Source organism: Erpetoichthys calabaricus, chromosome 13 (genome assembly GCF_900747795.2).
Source record: "Erpetoichthys calabaricus chromosome 13, fErpCal1.3, whole genome shotgun sequence".
Lineage (NCBI taxonomy): Eukaryota > Metazoa > Chordata > Cladistia > Polypteriformes > Polypteridae > Erpetoichthys > Erpetoichthys calabaricus.
The window spans coordinates 120,576,052-120,596,720 of NC_041406.2; the positions used below are offsets into that span (position 1 = coordinate 120,576,052).

At 37.0% G+C, this 20,669-nt stretch overlaps 1 protein-coding gene across 2 annotated transcripts in view; it reads right to left on the minus strand.

Annotated features, from left to right (window-relative positions):
- Window positions 1-215: 215 nt before the first annotated feature.
- LOC114663651 (TPR and ankyrin repeat-containing protein 1-like) overlaps window positions 216-20,669 on the minus strand; it is a 147,714-nt gene continuing 127,260 nt past the window's right edge. For both annotated transcript variants that reach the window (XM_028817542.2, XM_051936047.1), the window contains exons 21-24: window positions 15,833-15,978; window positions 12,744-15,697; window positions 11,834-11,938; window positions 216-664 (exon numbers count right to left, since the gene is read on the minus strand). In XM_028817542.2, coding sequence (XP_028673375.2) covers window positions 543-664; window positions 11,834-11,938; window positions 12,744-15,697; window positions 15,833-15,978 — 3,327 coding nt within the window. In that variant the 3' untranslated portion in view covers window positions 216-542. The remainder of the gene's footprint in view (window positions 665-11,833; window positions 11,939-12,743; window positions 15,698-15,832; window positions 15,979-20,669) is intronic.

Below are 20,669 nucleotides of genomic sequence, written 5' to 3' on the forward strand. Positions count from 1 at the left end.
ACATTGACTCTATAAATGAGATATTACAAAAAGAAATTGAATAGTAGGATAATTTAAGTGTCAACAACTCAAAATGATCCTTCTATACTCTGCTTCACCTTTCTTGTTATTGCAGGTCTTGACAAACAGGTCAATGTCAATACTTTGCTTACCATTGCTGCTAATGATACCCGTAATATCCGGTCTTCTTTACAAAGATACGGCATGCTGATGAATGACTGAGTAGATTATAAAAATGTTTTATTATTGTATAATTGAGCTGTACAGAATAAAATTCACAACAACATGAACACAAACAAGGTACAGCTACAAAACATAAAAAGTGTCAAATTAGCTGGCAATGGATTTTCAGAAAAACAACTGTGCTTTGGATTTTAGGCAAAAGTCTAAATAAGGAAGCAAAATTACAATAAATGTAACAAGGAAAATGGAAAAAGCAGTACATATAGAACAATCAAAATTGTGAGACAATAGCAGTTGAAATAAACTGAGCATTTTTCTTCTTCTGACTGCGTTGTGCATGCCCACTTCACACAACACCTTTAGCGTTTCCCTTTCCTTCCCTTTTTGGTTTTCTTTCTGCTTTTCCTGGATAATTCATCGAAGTCCTCATGTTCCTGTGCTAGCTCCTCTTCTATGTCTCCACTCTGCAAGCTCTTCTTTTCTAAAATGAAAAGCAGACAATGATGATCATCATCATCAGTGCAACAAATAGCAGGTCAGGAACATCTTGTATCACGCGTAATCTCTCAAAGCAGAGAGAACTCTCACATGGCTCCCAGCTGACCTCTTTTCTCAAGCATTTTTTTACCTGCTGACAATTCATAAAGAAAAATAGTTTAAATTTACCATCAGACTTTTCCTCCTTATTATGCCTGACTCCTCATCACTGCACCAACAGCTCCCCAAAAGGAAGTCCAGTAAATATTTGGACAGCATGTGACAGCATATGACAACATACTTTTTAATCTCAGCTAGCACTGTGTTAAGTCTGTGGACCCTGCAGTGGATTTTACACTAACTGGCAATATCCCCAAAAACAGAAATGTCTGGCACAACAGTGGCTATATGTGCTATGCCTTTGATGATGATAGCATCATTACACAGTACTTCAGAATGCAGAAAATAATACAAATTAAGACAAGCAGTCCATCCACTGAAGAAACCTCCTTTTGAACATTTCCACTTGCTAAGAAATTGTGTTTCATTTTCTCTTCTGGCTATACTGCACTGTGACTGTTTGTTTTCAAAAACATTTTACTCATAGCTTTGCAGAATGTCTTGTAAGTGAGAAAGGCATCATCTGTATCAGTGGAGGGGATCTGAACCTTTATTCTTTGCAAACCACAGGAATTAAAATGTTTTAAAGTGCAATGTTTTTGGACTTAAATTTATTAACTACTGAAATCTTATTAGGTAAGACTAAAGATGACATTTCTTTAACTATATGAAAAATACCATATAATGGGGAGTAAAATGGGTGTATCTTAATTTTTCTTATATACATCTAATTTTTTTATTTCTTTTTTAAAGTGTAAACAATAGTATGGTTTAATGTGAAATAAAAGTTACAAAATCTATACTTTTAGTTTTACAAAAAATATACAGTTAAAGGATATGTTTAGTATTTTTCAAGTCAAGGTTATTGGTTCTTGATCATGGTATACATTAATATGCTATATAAAATTGGACTCTAAAGTGAAGTGTTTTTTATAAATTTTAAAAAATGTATATATGCAGTATTTAAAATTTAAAACTAAAATTTGTCTGTTCTTGTGGATTACTACGAGGCTAAAGGGTACTATAAGAGCCAATCTTAGAAAGTTAATGCTTTAAGTTAAATTCATTTTAGTGTTTGCTTAGTCATAGCCATAGACAATGGTATAGCCTTTTACCCCCTGTAATAAGAGATAAAACTTTCTTGCTATAACTAAGATACAGTGTGTTAATTGAGTCAGTTATTGTTTACAACATGTCCCAGTGCTACCAGGGACTGAAAGACCCATTTACAGCATGAAAATGGGACAGACATACAGTTTTCTGACCGTTTAGAAATGGTTTAACTGTATAAGCAACCTTAAAGAAATTAAACTAGATTTTAAGCTTTAAACAGAACTTTTCTTAAACAAGAACTTTTCTTTTCTTTGCTGTATCAATTTTTTTCTATTCTGTGTGAACTATTTTACTTTGAATTTTTACTAAAGTTTTTAAACGACACATCAAGCTATTGCTGAATCCCATTTTGCAAACTGAAGCTACTGAACTTTGGTAATTTTTGGTAAATGCAGCTAGAGGTGCATAAGTCCAAATATGAAAAAAGGCTTAAACTTACCAAATACTTATCAGAATCAGATACTAATTGTTTCTTCAGATTGCACAAATATTGCAAAACAGTATATCAACCTCACTTTGGAAAGGAATAAAAAAATAAATAAATATAACTATTTGTGAGATTTGGCCATTTAAAAAAAAAACTGACTCTTCATATCATCTCGCCAATTTTCTCTGCCTCCTCTCAACCTCCCCAAAGGATGGAGTTTTCTCTAGGTCATTTTGCGAATGCTGTACATGCCATTTTCACTTTATCGACTCCTTACAAGGATAATTTATTTCACTATTTAGATAAGCAAGTTGTAATTTTAAATCGGCAATGCCCAACTATATCTGACAGTACATGTAGCATAATTTCTATATTTATGAGTCAGAAAATACTGATGAGGAGCTCCAACAGACTGTACAGGAAAGAAAAGGGAGGAGAGAAGAATTGGAGAGACATAAAAAGCAAAATATACAAATGAAAGGTATGAAGATGCAACAAACAAGTGGAAAGTATGAAATAATAGCCACTGAGGAGGAGTGCCTCTGTTGCAGGCAGTAGGACACGCTACTTTCATTGCCAGAAAATTCAGTTGTGTCGGCAGATGAGCCCACTTTGTTATGCAGTATGTGTTACTGATGAAGATGAATTTTCAGCTATCAAAACCTGGAAGACCAAATGGGCAGCTTTCATTAGAGTAAGTTTACTTATTGATATTATTTTTTTCAATGTTAAATGCTCACTTGGCATTGATGCATTGAGAGATCCATGTGACTGCATGGAGGTTATTATTCTTTACATGAACAAAGACCAGGCACACGGTTGAAACCCCCGATGCTAGATCCATGAAGCAGCACTACTAGCGATTATTCTACCTTGCCACGTAAGAGCTATACATTTATACAGTATTCAGCCAACAACATTGCCATTGTTATTATTCAATGGCTCCACATTTCATTCCTCTGAAGTTGCAGTGAATTGATTCTCCTGAAATATGTTTGGACCTACAGATAGCTTCAATAATAAGTGATTAGGAGCACATTTTCTTTTCCTCTTCAGCTGCCCCACTGAGTCATGAATGTTACAAACTTGCAGATCCACTTTCAGTAGTTCTTTCATAGAATTCACAACCAACCTAACAGCTACAAGTCATAATTTTAAGGTATCCTCGTTATCATAAAGAGGTCAAAGGAAACTGTAAACGCTTTGTTTTTTAAGTTTATGTTTACATCATGGATATGTGCATTTTCAAACTATCTACTCAAAAGGCAAAATTGCTCTAAACAATTTCTGACAAGTTTGTTTTCATGTTGATCAACTTCCTTATTTATATCTAAACTCCACCCACAATTTTGTTTGAGCACACAAGTAAACAAGAAATGTATTCTTATCTCAAAAAATAGTTCTAAGAATCTGTGATAAAAGAATTATTTCTAATTTCCTTCCATTATCACAAAAATGCCTCATAAATGCATGTTTTCCTAAATTGAAACCTGCTGTTTCAAAGTGGACATATTAGGAAAGTTTTAACGCTTTGTCTCACCTATGGACTTGTGTAACCTTTATACCATACCATACCATTTTTATTTGTTAAGCGCTTAAAAACACAGCATTACAACTGACCGAAGCGCTGTACAGTTAAAACAAGCAAGACTAAAAGCAAAATATTAAAAACAAACATTAAGAGAGAATTAAAACAGAGACACTAAAAACAGGTCAGGGGACCCAATAAAACAGAGAAATAGCAAAAAGCAAGTGGAAATAAGACAGGTTAAGAATTAAAAGCCAATGTGAAGAAGTGCGTTTTTAGGTGTGATTTGAATGTGGCGACTGAAGTGGCTTGCCTAACCACTAAAGGTAAGGAGTTCCAGAGCCTAGGTGCACAGACGGAAAAAGCCCTTTCACCACAAACTTTAAAATGTGCCTTGGGAACGGTTAGGAGCAGCTGATCTGCTACAAGCTACAAGAACGGAGAAAGTATTTTTAAAATTGATAAAAAACACCTCTCTTTAGAGCACAATTTTATCTTGCAAATGAAGATTATGAAGAAATAACTTTGACTTGAACTTATCCAACTTATCCTTCAAGAGCTTATACTTTCATGTATGGCTTGAGGGAATGGATTTCATTCCAGGATAAATACAAATGAGATTTTATTGGCTTTGGGGAATTCAGTGTAGAGTTTATAAACAAGGATATAATCAATGTGGACTACAGAATTAATCTTAACACGTGCATTTATTAAATTTATTCACTTACACAGAAAGTCTTTTGCAATGTAGAAAGTAACAGCATATGTGATGTTTCTGTGCCTTTTAGTGTTTTTTTTTTGTTTTCTTTTTGTAGGGCATAACACTAGAAAACTGTAGAGTTTGTTGCTGGATTATTTTAGTGATTTGCTGGCTGCTAGTTCCTGTGGATGGGTTTGACATTCCCTGTATTTTTGACTGTAATCACTTGAATTCTATATGTTTTATTGGATGGCAATGTTTAAAGTGGTAAAATCCATCCATCCATCCATTTTCCGACCCGCTGAATCCAAACACAGGGTCACGGGGGTCTGCTGGAGCCAATCCCAGCCAACACAGGGCACAAGGCAGGAAACAATCCTGGGTAGGGTGCCAACCCACCGCAGAAAGTGGTAAAATAAGTTTGTAATATTTCCAGTTTTACAGACATTTTCAGCAAAGTTTACAATACACTGCACCAGTTTAGTGAGTGTCAGACTTTAAGTAGCCAAAGTACCGCCACACCACAGATGTCTTTTTACACTGTTTATCTACAATATTTTCTTTATTAAAATATTTTGTGAATGTTCAGCTGTTACTTACTTTACTGACATTCTGACATTGAAAGATTCCAGTGAATGATTCATCCCTTTCATGACTCTTGTATATCCAAAACAGTAGCATGTGGCATGATTCGCAATCTCATCCAACCTTGCAGTGAACTTTTTTTTTTTTGTGCACAGGCTGTAACTTAAAAGAGTAATATATGACTGGTTGGAACTGGTGTAGATCCTGTGGTATGATAGGTTGATGCATGTGATCAACAACAATAAACGTACATATTTATATCACCCAACCCTAGTATGTTTTATGAGCATTTAATTTCACTGTATCACTGCTTCAATATTATATATAGCCTAATAATAATGGTAACAATAAAATATAACAGAAAAAAATAACTTGAAATAGTATGGGTGAAATCGAAACAAAGTATTCTGTTGTAGCTATTAGCAACACAGGGCCATCTCATAGGTACTCAATGCTGACAAGAAGACCCAACACTTAGTTCCAACCTGGCAGATTCTGGATGTACTTGTGTCCATGAATGTTACCCTGACTTCCCTGTTTCACTTCACAGATAAAATCATAGGTAAATCAAATGTAATTGTGTCCTACCTAAAATCAGTGCTCTATTTTTTTAGAATACAGATTTTGAAAATCTCAGAGAATAGTGCAAAGGAAATCAAGGCAACAGTGATGACATATCTTGATTAAAAATATGCAGATCCTACAACTGATGGCCTTCTTGACATTGCCACATGGTCCAAGACTCAGCATATCAACACAGGAAAGACTATCAAAATGAGCGAAGCCACTGAAATGCTGGACGGAGAGCAAAGAATGTCCACTTCACAGTGTGCAGTTAAGAGGTGAAGAGAGAGAAAAGAGGGAAGTACAGACGCATCACCAGCTGCTCTATCTACACTGAAGAAGCAGCGGAAGAAATTTGAGTTTCTTTAAGAAGGCACAGCCCAGCAGCTCAGGACTCTGTGACATGGAGACAACTCAGAAAGAGCTTCATAACTATTCACTAGTGCCAGAAGTGGACAGTGAAACTGACCACCTAGAGTGATGGAAGATACAAGAGGTCAACATCCCAAGAGAAAGCCTAGTTGCAATGTGGCACTTGTGCATTCCTGCAACCAGCTCACCCTCTGAAAGAGTGTTTAGCACAGGAGGTATATTGTAACCTGTTACAGAGCAGCTTTGAAACTTGAAACAGCAGACAGCCTTGACTTTCTTGCCTTGAATTTGTGGAAAAATGCCCATTTAAATGGTGTGTACTGACATTATTAGACAAGAGCAAATTATAGTGTTTTGTTTCTGTTTAGAAATGCAAACAGATTCTGGTTATTTTTGTTTGTACTTTAAAGTATGTTTTTCTAGAACCTACTTTTATTTACTTGACTGTTCCTCAATTTGGGATGAGCAAAAATTCTTCTTTTAATTTGAATTTGCGTATCTGGGATGAATTCTGATCATATTCTAAGTTTAATTTTTAGTCATTTAGTAAACAACAGAAAAGTCACAATGTCTGTAAAGGTTTTTGTCAGTTTGTTCATTGATATTTAACTGACACATAAGTTTGAAAAAAGCTTGAAAAACCATGTGTATTGACTAAACTAAGGCTTTAGATCCAAGTATGTGTAAGTTAACATTTTGATATCCTGTAAAACTTGAACACTGTTAGTATTTATGTTAACAAGATTTAAGACAGTAATTTTTTGCATAATTTATTAAATAAAATTTGGTTCACATTTGCAGTCCCATTAATTAGTGGTAATTTTTTTTTTAAGTTCACATTCTAATCAGCAATAAGAGCTTTGAAGTGAATAAATAATGGCTTGAGTTATATCATGATAACTATCAGTATCAACTGAAATTAAAACATTCATTTTGATAACAGTTCTGCTATGTCACCCAGCCCTTTCTTTTACCATGTAATTCAATCATAATTTGCAACCCAACAGCTGCAACTTACAACCCATAATCCTCTGCTCTAATGTCATGGGTTGAACCAAGCCACTTTGCATCATCATCATGGATAATACTATAATAAGCACTGAGATGGAAAGACCAATAAACACACCAAATATGGGTTAAGCCTGATAATGACCATGTTTAGTTAACAATAAATAATTCACAGTCATACTTCAAGAAGAATTACCTTCCCACCGTTTAGGCCACAGAAAAAGCCTTGCAAAATTACAAATACATTAATACAAGTGATTGCCTGCCTATCGCGGAAGTTATGTTCCAGACCCATCAGCAACAGGAGAAAATCCACGATATAGAAAGACCATATAAATAAACATTTTTATAGTTTAAGCCTTAAAATACCCATCCCACATGCTTTAAACACATGTAAACTTATAAAACACACTTTGTTAACACATATGATATGTGGATGTCGGGCTAAGGATATGAGTAACATCTCACTATTATAAAACATTTTAACTTCACGCAAGACAAGACAGTGAGACAGGAAAATTGGTGATGTACAGGCTTTTAAATTATTGACAAGCAGCACAAAGCCAGCACAAAGTCCACTTCTCCTTAGCATTCATTCAGCTCCCCACCCCCTTGACAATGCGAAGTGGCAGGAGCGTACCGCGCCTCCGGGGAGGGGGGTTTGAGCGAACGTGCGTTTAGCCCTCACAGACCCCCACTCCTCCTCCTCCTTCTGAACGCGCAGAGCGACAAGCAGGCATTTTGGCAGAAGCAGCACAAAGTCCATTTCTGCTCAGCGTGAGTTCAGCTGCCCCCTTCACAAACCGAATACAGACACATCGACATCTGATCGCTGCGTGCAGTGTGCAGTGTTGGTCTGCGGTGTTTAAGAATGTAGAAAGTGTTTAAGAGCATAGGAAGTGTTTATAAGAGTGTGGGAAAGGTTAACAAGAGAGTGAGAAAGGTTTATAAGAGTGTGGGAAGGGTTTATAAAGCCTTAAAATATGTATAAATAATAAAATAAATATAGGTTGCTACTTCGCGGATTTTCACCTATCGCGGGGGGCTCTGAAACGTAACCTCCGCGATAGGTGAGGGATGACTGTACCGAAACTGCTATTCTTGCATAGTTTCTGAAGCTGTGTTCACTCTCTCAGTGTCCCCAATCGTCTTTCAAAGTCACATGCTGTGTCTAACTCCGTGATCCTTCCTTATCTTCTGTAAGGTTCTTCTTATCCAATGCCCCACGAATCTCCACTTGCCTTTTTGAATTTTCCCAGGCTTGTGAAGTATAGTGCAAATATTCCATGGATTCATGGAATGCAAAACTCAGCATATCTATGTGACATTTCACTGTCAATCACCCATCCAACCCCACCTATCTTCAGTAATATGATGGCTACCACAATACGGTTTGCATCCATAAGTACCTATGTGCTGATAACTGGTATTGCTCGTGATTCACATATGCGTGCTCTTCCACAGTGACCTTTATTTCAATCACACCAACAACTCCAGGAAAACAAGCAATATGCATTAATGCAGCTAGTTTTAACTATACCTCACATGGAGTGGTAGGGAAATCTACAAATCTGCATATTACCTCACACATTGTAAGGGCATTCAATGTTTGGTGGAAAATAACAGAAATTGTTGATTGTGACATACCCAAATAATTGCTATTTTCCCCCCAAGGCCAAAAAACACAATGTTACCACATTTATTTAGGCTGACAGTGCATGGCTTCTTCGCCTAAATTTAGCAACTGTATGTCATTCAAGGTTTACTTCTAAAATTATCAGAACTCCGTCAAAGTGAGATCTTATATAATTTCATTATTGTCGAGTGTTTTTTAAACATTCTGCCTTTCTCAGAATGTGAACACCATCTTCAGACAGCTCCTAGACAGTGAGAATAACTCACAAACTCTCCTAAATCCTGGAGAAGCTAGGAGTAGTTTCCTAAATTAGGAAAACTGACAAATTTCCATTACTCCAACTCCTAAAAATTGGGCCAAATTTGTACCACTCTGAGATTTTTTGGGCCAGTTAGGACCATTTTCCTACACTGAGAGGCGTGATGAATATGGCACTGGAATCTGATTTGGCCACAGCAGGACATGGACATTGTTGTTATCCATTCTTGAATAGCTTTGGTTTTACACTTTGAATAATTTATTTTGGCAGAAAACAAATCTTCTACCAATGCATAGGTTTCTTACAGACCACATCATCACATTTTCATCCATGATTTCATTGTATCTTTCTACATTAATTTTACCTTCTGCACTCAAATCCCTTCCTGGGTCTGCTGCAGAGAGGCATTCCCACAACATGATGCAGCAACCACCATGCTTCACTGTAGGAATAGTGTGTTTTTGAGAATGTGCAGTATTTCATATAATTTTGGTCTCATACAGGACAAAGAACCTTCTTCCAACCGATCTCAGAGGCTCCCGTGTGCATTTCATGTGTGTGCTTTTCAACGATGGCATTCTATTTGCTACTTTCTCATATAGCTGCAACTGGCAAACACACTATAGAAAACCGTGTTGCATTGCACATTCTCTCCAATCTCAGCCATCCTTGCTTGCAACTCCTTCAGAGTTATCATATAGGTCTCCTATTGGCCTTTCTCAATAGTCTTCTTGCATGATCACTCAGTTTTTGAGGACAGCCTGCTCTAGGTAAATTTACAGCTGTGCCATACTCTTTGCATTTCTCAATGATTCATTTAACTGTACACCAAGGATTATTCATCGATTTGAATATTTTGTTGTATCCATCTCCTGACTTGTGCTTTTCAATCATCATTTCATTGATTTGCTTGGAGTGATCTTTCTGATACATGTGCATTTATACATCAGTTAAAACCCCTTGACTACAGACATGTTATTTAACTAACTAATTAACTAATTTTATGACTTATAAAATCAATTGGCTGCACCATTTATGATTTAAATCAGTCATATTAAAAGGATTGAATACTTATGCAATTATTCTGTGTTATATATTTGACATTACTTTACACCACATGCAAAGATATGTTTTCACTTGGACATTAAAGACTTTTTCGGTTGAACACTGTCAAAAAAGCTAAATTAAATTCACTGTGATTCAATGTTGTAGAACAATAAAATGTAAAAACTTACAAGAGAGTGAATACTTTTCATAGTCACTGTATTTCAGAATTCCTGTAAAATAGCCTTTATTTTGTTGTTTTCAAGCTATCTCACATAACTAATCAGACAATTCCACTAATTATGCCTGTTTATTAATCCAGTATTTGTCAATGACTTGGAAAGCAATTACCGTATATACTTGCGGATAAGTTCTCCCACGGATAAGTCAGGACTTGATTTTACCGCATAATTTCTGGCATTTTATAATGTTGGTCGTATAAGTCGAATGCGGAAAACTCACGCTATTGGTCTAAGAGATTATGATATGCTAACGCCCACCTGAGAGAGTAACCATGGAGCACACTGCCTTTTTTTTCTATGTGTTGTGCCTATGTGACCACACGGTAATATACCCGAACTATTCAGAAGCAACATTTGCACTGATTTGTGTTTTTTGTATCTCACACCCTCATGCACCTTTCTTGTAAGAGTATCCCTTATCTACAATGGAGCGTTCGATCAGAAGAAAATATGAAGCTGGTTTTAAATTAAACGTCATTGAAGTACCAAAAGAAATTGGTAACTTCGCTGCTGCAACAAAATTTGATGCATCTGAGAATTGGAGATTGGAGGAGGCAAGAAGATGAAAAAAAAAAAAAGTGTCGCATTTTTGAATGGGCGTATAAGTCGGGGTCTGATTTTATTATCGATTTTTTGGATTTCAGGACCTGACTTATATGTGAGTATATGTACGGTACTCATACCTGAAGGTTGCATTCTATTTGCTTTTGTACCATCCAGATGTGTCTTGGTTGTGCTTTCATCACTTTTAGCACATATTAGTTGTTATATTAATGAAAATTAGCTTGATTTCAAAAGCACAACATAAAGGTTGTCTTTGATGATTCAGTCTCAGCAATAAAGTATTCTATTTTAGCAGTCCGTCTAACTGCATGTTTACAAGAATATGTTCTTCCATTAATACAGAACAGATCAATCTGAACTGGATAGGTTGGCTATGAAATTGAGATGTGGTTGGAAATACAACTGTATTCGTGCTCATTACAATTAGAGGATGAATACAAAACTTTCGTTCATTTATCTGGGTTATGTATTATGCTGTTTTAAAAGGCAATTAATCTGAACATCATTTCAACTTCCCCATTTAAATGTGACACACTACAAGTTAAAATGGCTGCAACCGTCAGCTGATTAGGCATATCATCAAGCTTTCAATTCAAACACCAACTGAGCATGTTTTTATTTTTATTTTTAAACCAATTCCGTAAATGGATAAACTTGTTAATGAAAACTTTTTCTTGCTTTGATAATGTAACAGATATTTTATGCTTCATGAAATGCAACATATATCTGGCACACTCACATCTGTCTCTCTGTATAAAATAGTAAAAAGTGGGACTGTTTAATTCACCCCATAACAGTTTTTTTCTGTTTATACAAAATTGCAAGCGGCAGATATTCTAGTCTTATATTATGCATGCAAGCGAACCAATTCTGTTCTGTCCAGGCCTGACTACTAAAGGTGCCAGAAAGGTTTTGCTCCACAGTGTACTAGTTCTTCACATTTCCTTCAGAGACCTCAGTACCCAGTTAGAAAGACATCACATACTCCATTCTACTTACAAACTAACATACCTTCACAATAGTTGTATGTTTCACCCTTTGACATGTCCAAAATCTTTTGTGCCCCATCTACACTCTTCCGCAAATCATCAGCAGCTTTCTTTACCTCAGAAATGCCTATGAGAAAAACAAATAGAAGCAAACAATGATTCTTGTATAGATGAAGCATCTCTGACACAGAAAAATTTCTGCACCTATCCAAAAGAAATCTTAAGAGCTCCAGAATCATTACAAGCATCTGCTGTGTCCAATAGCAGTAACTATATTACCTCAATCTGGTAGACCGTGTCATGGTTTTAGTCATGACCCAAGTCAATGTCAATAGACTTTTATGAGACACTGCACAGCCTAATGTTACTACAACAAAGCGATCTTCACCAAGAAGACATAGCCTTAAATAGTAGATATATCAGCACAGCACAACTGGCAACCCATTCCAATGTATGGAAAGCATTTTAACTAAGAGTTTTTTCAAGTGGTCGTTCACCACATTAAGTTATAGCCTAGAAAATATTTATTCGTTCTTATCCCTCTATTTCTAGAATATTCTCAACGTGGATGAGTCCAGGGCAAAGCCATGCCTCTTGTCGCTGGAGGCCACTACCCTCTTAGGCAGCACTTAAATATTTGCTGTTTTCATTGCTGGAAAGCATAGGACCAAACTTCAACTACTCATTCAATATGCATCAGATGTAGGGTGAAACTCCAGAGGAAGAAAACATCACAAAGAAAGTAAAAAAAGAAGACACTCAAGCAATTTTTTTTCTCATTATTATTTACATAAACACTGCATGTTAAAAAGGATCTCTCTCCCTCTCTCTGGAGCGATTAATGCCAGGCAAAGGACAGCCACCAGTACAAATTTACTAAAACAAAGCTCTGTACTTTCCACTTAAAGATAACATATAACATACTGTCTTACCTGAAGCCCAATCTTTTCTTTTGTGTATATCCTTAACAACAGATGTAATTTTTTGAATACAGTCCTCCAACTTTCCTTCAGTCTGCTCTTTGCTTGGAAGATGTAAGACCTTACAGTCCTTCAGTTCCTGGATAATCTTTTTGGAACTGGTAATCAGTGAATCAAAATGCTCTGAAAAATAGAGTTCATAATTCTCATAGTCTTGGAACTTATGTTTATGTTCTTGGCTCAACACATGGCTTCGATAATCCTTTTTGTCACAAACACCTTTTTGTCCTGCAGGCTCCCCTTCTTCCCACAAATCATCAGAATCATGCATTACTGAAGTTCCTTCATCAGGTAGTACATCCCTTAACTGTCCTTCAGATGTGTGGGTCCAGAATTTCACACCACACAGGTCACACTGGGTTCTGTCAATGTTTGCTTCAGGAAAGTTGCTAGAGACAAACCGGGCACTTTCCCTAGACTGGGGCTTAGGCTGCACTAATGCCATCCATCGAACCAACAAAATGCACTTCCAAATAGCCTTTCTCCACTTGTTCTGGATACACAGCTGATTTTTCAAAGACTGAATGTTGGGGTCAACCTCCTCTTCCAAATCCTCCTTGTCTAAAGTATCGTCATAAGCCTCCAGAGCCAAAGAGATTGACTGAATTGGCTCCAGTATATATTGGCATCTAGACAAATTGGCATTTCTGAAGAATATTTGTCTTTTAGAATCATCCCAAGTGCAGTCTAATAGATACTCTTCATCTCTTTGGATCAACAAAACTTGAAGGCTTTCAATAACATCACACATACTTTTAGCATTGTTTACCTCATCAATGGTGGCCACTAGCCTTGTAGGAACTTGGCATTTCTCTTTTTTTAGAACTTTCTTCAGTGTGTCTGCCACATTAATGAGGTTGCTTCGTATGAAGAATGCAAACCTGGGACTGGTGATCTGGATACAATTGATAAGCATCACCAAGCACAAGACCACTGTCCTTTCAGTTTCTCCTGAAATTATGAAGCTAGAATTACTGGAGGCATCAACCAAAACATTGAAGTCTGAGTTTACATGACCACACATTACTCCAATGAGGTACTCAAGGTGGCGCCTCAGTTTGTACAGCTCCTTTGGTTTGTACCAGTTAGATATGACTAAAGAACTAGATCCCTTTAACAGGAAATCCCAGAGGTTTAGTAGTGTTAGGTAGCTCTTTGGCAAGCTCATGGATAGATTCCCACATATGCGCATGAGAAGAAAGCAGGTCAAAACAAACTGAAATTCAATCAGCATGACTGTGTTGCCAATGTCTGGAATCATGTTGCGTCTGTTCTTCTTTACAATAACATTCATGAACCGATAAAAACTGTGAACACATTTCAGGGGATCTTTATTTTGATAGAGATCTCTCATGGAAACCAGGAAGAGCCTGAAGAAGCTAATGCATTCCTTGCTGCCCTTTTCAATTGGCAACATGCCATGAAAGCCTGCAACTGTTTTAGTGTTTGTACTTGCCACCTTACTTACATCATTTTGGTATTGTTGTTCTACCCTTATAAGCAAATTATCCAAATCTCTAGGATAACCTGAAGTGAGAAGGAGAACTTGAAAAATCTCCAACCAGAGATCAGTGGATTCTCTCTGAAAAACAGCCTTTTCCTCTTGAATGCGCTGGTTAACATAATCCTTAATAGTACTTGCATAGCACCTAAAGGGTATTTTTCTTACTATACAAAGGATTTCCTCTGTAGCTCTATTACTGTCTGAAAGAGTTCTGAGGTGAAAATGCTTTGGGAAGACTGTCCTGAAAAGAGACTGAACCATGGCAAATGCATCTTTGGTGACGTTGTTCTCAATGTTATCTACTTCGCTAAATATCTGTCTATCAAATAGCTCCCTGGCAGCTAATAGCATTCCATTTAAGGCTACAAGATATACCTTTGCATGAATGGAGGATTTTAGCTCATGCCTTTGGGGGGCTTTATGAAAATCAACGCATTTTTCATACTGACAATCAAAGCCACATATGTACTTGGTGCAAACTTGTGGAATGTCTTCACAAAGAGATTTGATTGTCTCTGCAAAATCAGATAGTTTCCCTAAAAGATGCCTCATGATCACTACTTTTAAGTCTCTATTCTGCACTCTATAGGCAGTATCATCAGCAATTAAATTTTTCTGAAGACCTGGGCCATAGTCAAACATGAAATTAAGGACCCTTCCAGCCTCCTTTTTGGGTATGAGACATTGAGTGTCGTCCATCTGCATAATTCCATAAAATTCATAACAAGACTTGACAATTTCTTTGTCCCCATTGGTTCGAGGGTTCTCCACAGCTTTAGCCAACTGAATCAACATCTCAAAACATTTCAGATATTCCAGTAAATTAGAGACACAGTCAAGAGGATAGCAGAGCAGCATATGAAGAGCTTCTACTGCTCCTGCATTGTGGCCTTCCTTTACAAAGTGTATGCATGCTTTTCTGATGTCATTTGCATCTTTATTTATTAACCCTCTCAGGAGCAGGACCTCAGCAGAACCAATAACCTGCTTCATTTCCTTGAAGAGCTGGTTGGCCTGTTTTAAAACCTGCATTATATGCTTCACCTCCAAGTCATTAGTATTAGTACTCTTCTGCAAAACAGAATAGCCCCTTCGAGCTTCAGCTAGCAAACATTCAGCTCTAAAGTCTTGCCTGGCAGTTAATTCAGCTGCTGTAATTAGATCACCATGTTCACGCATTAATTCTGCCGCCTCTTCCCCTCGTCCTTGGCTCTTAAGAACATTTGCAGCCTCTTTAACATAGCCATATCTTTTAAAGAATATCAGTTGTTCTTCTGAAGGGAGGTTAGACAATGACTTCTGCATTTCCACATGCCTTCTCTCCTTGTGATATTTAGCTGCAGCTTGCAGAAAGAAATTGTCTTTTTCATATGGCAGCTTAGTTTGAAGTTTCTGGTTGTATCTAGAAAGAATAAATAATCAAGAAATCCATTCACTGGTACTTTATATTGGACATTTCACATTACAGTCAACATTACAATAAACTTTACAAAAAAAACTGTACAGAAATAAATACGAGTTTAGTAAAGATACATACCTTTCCAATGCCTCTGCTGCTTCTTCAAATAGCTCAGCACTGCAATACGCCTTCAAGGCCAAGTCATATTCATTGTCTAGTTCATAACATTTCACAGCATATTTGTGCTTCCGTGCTTTTATGTAGCTAGCTGCTGCATCCTTGAACTGTAAAGAAATTCAGCCTATTCAGACACTCAAAATCAGAAGACAAGGTCAAACTTTCAGAGGGATTTATTCTAACCTGGACAGGGAGCTTTCAGTTACTCAAAGACAAGAGCATAAGGGATAACAGAAACCCAATAAGTTAAAACAGGATACAAACAAGACTAAGGGGATCAAGTGGAATGAATCAACTACAATTAAGGGAAAGAGGATGAGGGATAAAACGTAATCAATTGAAGTAATAGGGGAAGTAGGACTACAACAAGAGTAAAATCGTAAAACGGGATACACCAGGGAAATTGAAGGTGAAGAAAAATCATTAAACTTACAAGTTTTAGATTGTTTTATTCTCTGAACAGACAAAGTGACATGCCTCAATCTGCAAATATAAATTAATTTGGCTATATATTCCCTTAGTTTTTACCATGTTTGTTTTTAACATCACTTTTTGATTTAGTTTTAACTTTACTTTTTAGTCTAATATATATTTGATTATTAGTCATGCCCAGAGTTGGTTCTAGGATTTTTGCTGCCCTAGACAAAGTTGTAAATGGAGGAATCATCACTGCCAGACCTGCACATTGACACCTCTCGGAGACAGGACTGGGGACAGCGATAACTCTGGAAATCTGAATTCACAATTTAAGAATGTTGAGCTATAGCAACATCTGTTTACAAGACTGTCTCAGAAAAATATGCTCTTGAGGGGTTCCATTTCAGAAAATAAGTAGGAATTGGGCTGTATTAGTAGTCTTTTATTTATTGCTTTTAACATTTCTTAAAAGACAATTAAGAAAGAAACATTTAAGTTATTGCTAAACCTATGGTGAAGTTTCTATAGTTATCTATTTAAACCAGCAGATAAATGTGTGTCTTTTGATGATGGTGTCATTCTACATATAATTTTGTTTTTTAACGAAGACATTACTGTAACATACAAGGTGCGATCCAAAAGTTCCCGGAATGCATTTATTCTGCAGCCAGAAGGGTTTGGTTATATCAATCACCGCTAGATAGCAGTTCAAGTTGTCCTTGAGAGCTGTTATCACACGTTATAACATCAGTGCAGTTGTTTTTCAAGTCGCAGTTCTCATGTAAACTTCGGTTGTGTCTGTGAAGGGTTGTTCGTGAAAATGAGTGATTTGAAAGAGCAAAGAGTGTGTGTTAAATTCTGTTTTAAACTGGGAAAAACAGCAAAAGAAAGCCATGAAATGTTGCAACAAGCATTCCACAGGGATGTTCTAAGGCATTTGCAAAATTGAATTTGCCGAACACATCCTCAGACGTGGGCTGACAAGTCATTTCTTCTGCATCACGACAATGCACCAGCTCACACATCTCTGATTGTGCGCAAATTTTTGGCTTCTACAAAGTTTACTGCCATTCCCCACCCTCCGTGCTCCCCTGATTTAGCGCCGTCTGATTTTTTTTTTATTTCCTAAGATGAAGATGAGGCTCAAGGGACGCAGATTTGAGACGGTGGAGGAGATCCAAGCGGTAACAACTGACATCTTGAACACACTGACAAAAAACGACTTCCAGAGGTGCTTTGAAAGGTTGAAATCTCGCTGGGATTGGTGTATCAACTCAGCGGGTGACTATTTTGAAGAAACTGTTCACCATTAATAGTTATTTGGTGTGTATGCTTTTAAATAAATGCATTCCGGGAACTTTGGATCGCACCTCGTATACACGTCATTTAAATTAATAAAATAACTTGAAAACTTAGCATAATGACAACATTCATTTAAATTCAGAATATGATTATCTTTAAATAGGAATCTGTACCCACAATTCCTATTTACCCTATGCTTGTGTATGCAAATAATGCAATCTACCTATCCAAAAAAAAAACACACAACTGCTTTAACATGCCCAGAGTGAATCTCACAAATAGTGGTGAGCAACAGACGACGATATTTTCTGAGTTTTAACACAAGTTTTAATGAATGTCCATTTGGGAGACAATCATAATTTGGATTAAATCAGCTTTTAGAAATTCACTCAAGAGCTACAGTCCTGTTGCTGTTTTGATTGTTTAATGTTATTTTGCCATATCTGTCTCTTCTCTGATACAGTCTGAGGATTATTATTATTTGCATCATCGTTGTTGTTGTTCGTGTTATTGTTGGACTGTGTAGGTCGTCAGACGTTAAGACCAAACATCACTAGTATGCAAAAATAATATAAAACAATATTTGAGTCTGACTGTTTTTAGGTCTGTATTGTTTAAAAAATATTGTGTTGCCCAGAGCGGTTTCTTTGACCACTAGAGGGTGCCCTAGACTCTTGCCTAGACAACCTATTCCCAGAAACAGCCTTAGTCATACCATATGCTTCAATTTTAGTCAAAATAAATTAGCTCCAACAGGTTACATACATTGCCAATCCTAAATTGGCCCTGGTGTATGTGTGTGTATGTGTGGTTGCCCTGTGATGGACTGGCGTCCTGTCCAGGGTTTGTTCCTGCCTTTCTCCCTATTCTAGCTGAGAGAGGTTTCAGAAGACCCCACAACCCTGTTCTGGACTAAGCGGGTTAGAAAATGACTGACGGACCATCTTATACTGAATTATTATTATCTACAGTGGATTCTGTTTACTCTCTGCAAACAACATTGTGTTGTAGATTTAATTTTAAGTGGATAAATTTGCCTTTTTGCCCATCAATCTACACTCAACCATTATCACAAGTGAAAACATGTTTTCAGAAAGGTTTTCAAATTAACTAAAAAGTAAAATTAAAATCTGTTCCGTTTGCTTTAATTATCTAAGAGAAGTGTATAGAACTTGACTGGAGGCCACTTGTGGAAAATGGAATTGATTGGACGTAGTTTAGAAAGATGCACAACTGTGTATATATGGTCCCACAATTCACACTGCACGTCAGGGCAAAAAGCAAGCCATAAAGACCAAAGATCTCTTGGAAGACCTCTGAAATAAAATTGTGGTGAGGCACAGATCAGGGTAAAGTTATAAAACCATTTCTAAAGCTTTGAGTGCTCCCAGGAACGCACTGACCTCAATAATTCTGAAATGAAGTAAGTCTCTTTCTGGAGTTGACCCAAACTGAGCAAATTGCTAAGAAGGATCTTTGCCAGGGAGGTGACCAAGAAACCGACAGATACTCTAACAGAGTTTCAGAGATCCTCTGCTGAGATGGGGGAAAATGTCAGAAACACAACCATTTCAGCAGCACTCCATTCATCAGGCATTTATAGTGGAGTGGGTAGACAAAAGCTACTCTTGTGTAAAAGGCATGTCACAGCCAGCCTGGAGTTTGCCAGACATCATTTAAAGGACTCTGAAAGCATGAGAAAAAGATGAGAAAAATTATTCAAAAAGTGAACTTTTTGGTCCGAGCTCCAAGCACTATACCTGATGAAGACTGCTCATCACCTGCCTAATATTATTCCTATTCCTATGGTTAAGCATGGTGGTGCTTCTCAGAGGCAGGGACAGGGAGACTGGTTAGTTGTGAGGGAAGGTTGCATGCAGCCAAATACAGAGAGGTCCCTGAAGAAAAGCCTGAGTGCAAGCAACCTCAGACTGGGGTGACGTTTCATCTTTCCAAATGACGATGACCTGATACATACAACCAAGACAACGCTACACTGGGCTTCAAGACGAGTCTCAGACTGTTCTTGAGTGGCTCAGCCAAAGCTCAGATTACAATCCATAGGACTTCTGTGGAGAGACCTGAATATGACAGTTTACAGTAACTTCTCATCCAATTTAACAAAGCTTAAAAGCAATGTACACAAGAAGACCTGAAGCTGTATTTAATGCAGGGGCCTTTACAAAGTACTGAATTAAGGGTATGACAACTTACATGAATGTGAGACTTTAGTTTTTGATTTGTAACACATTTGCAAACCTTTCTGAAAACAGTTTTTCACTTTGTCATTATGGGTCATTGAGTGTAGACTGATACACAAAAATGGCAAATTTATCAATTTAAAATTTAATCTACAACACAATAAATCTGCAGTAATTGAATGGGTCTGAATACTTACTGAATCCACTGTATCTAAGTTTGGCAAGCACAAGATAAAACTAGGACATACTGCAGCTATGTGTAAGAATCTTTTATGTGATAAATTTTAATTAATACAATCAAGATTACATAGCCCTTAACTGTAGTAAATGACATAATAAGCATAAAACTAATATTCAGAAAGGCACACCATACCATGCATAAGTTTGGAGTCTCATGCAGTGCCAACACAAAAGATGATGCCATTAACCTGCCACACAATCTTGGGTAAAGAAAAGAAAGGTTAAAGAACAGCTAGAAATATGTGAGGGAAAATATCATCGAGGTGCTATTGTATTGGAGGTTTCCGGCAATTAAAGTTTTAACTACAACAGAAGCAAACAGTATTATTGGATTGATGCTCTAGATGCTTTAATTAATATAAGAGGCAGACTGCTGTAAATGTATCAGATTATACAATAAGGACAGAAAATTACTCACAGAGATTTAATTAGGGCTCTTCCAGTGGAAAATAAGCAAAGTTCAGTAGTTGGCCCATAAAGATGAACATTCCATAATGCACAAAGAGGGACAGAATACAGAGGTCAAGGAGAATAAGTATTTGCACTAAAGGGAGAATTGAGACAGACAGCATCACAGAAAATGGGCTGGAAACTAAAAACCAAAAAGTCAAAAGATGGAGGCAATGTATGCATGAACA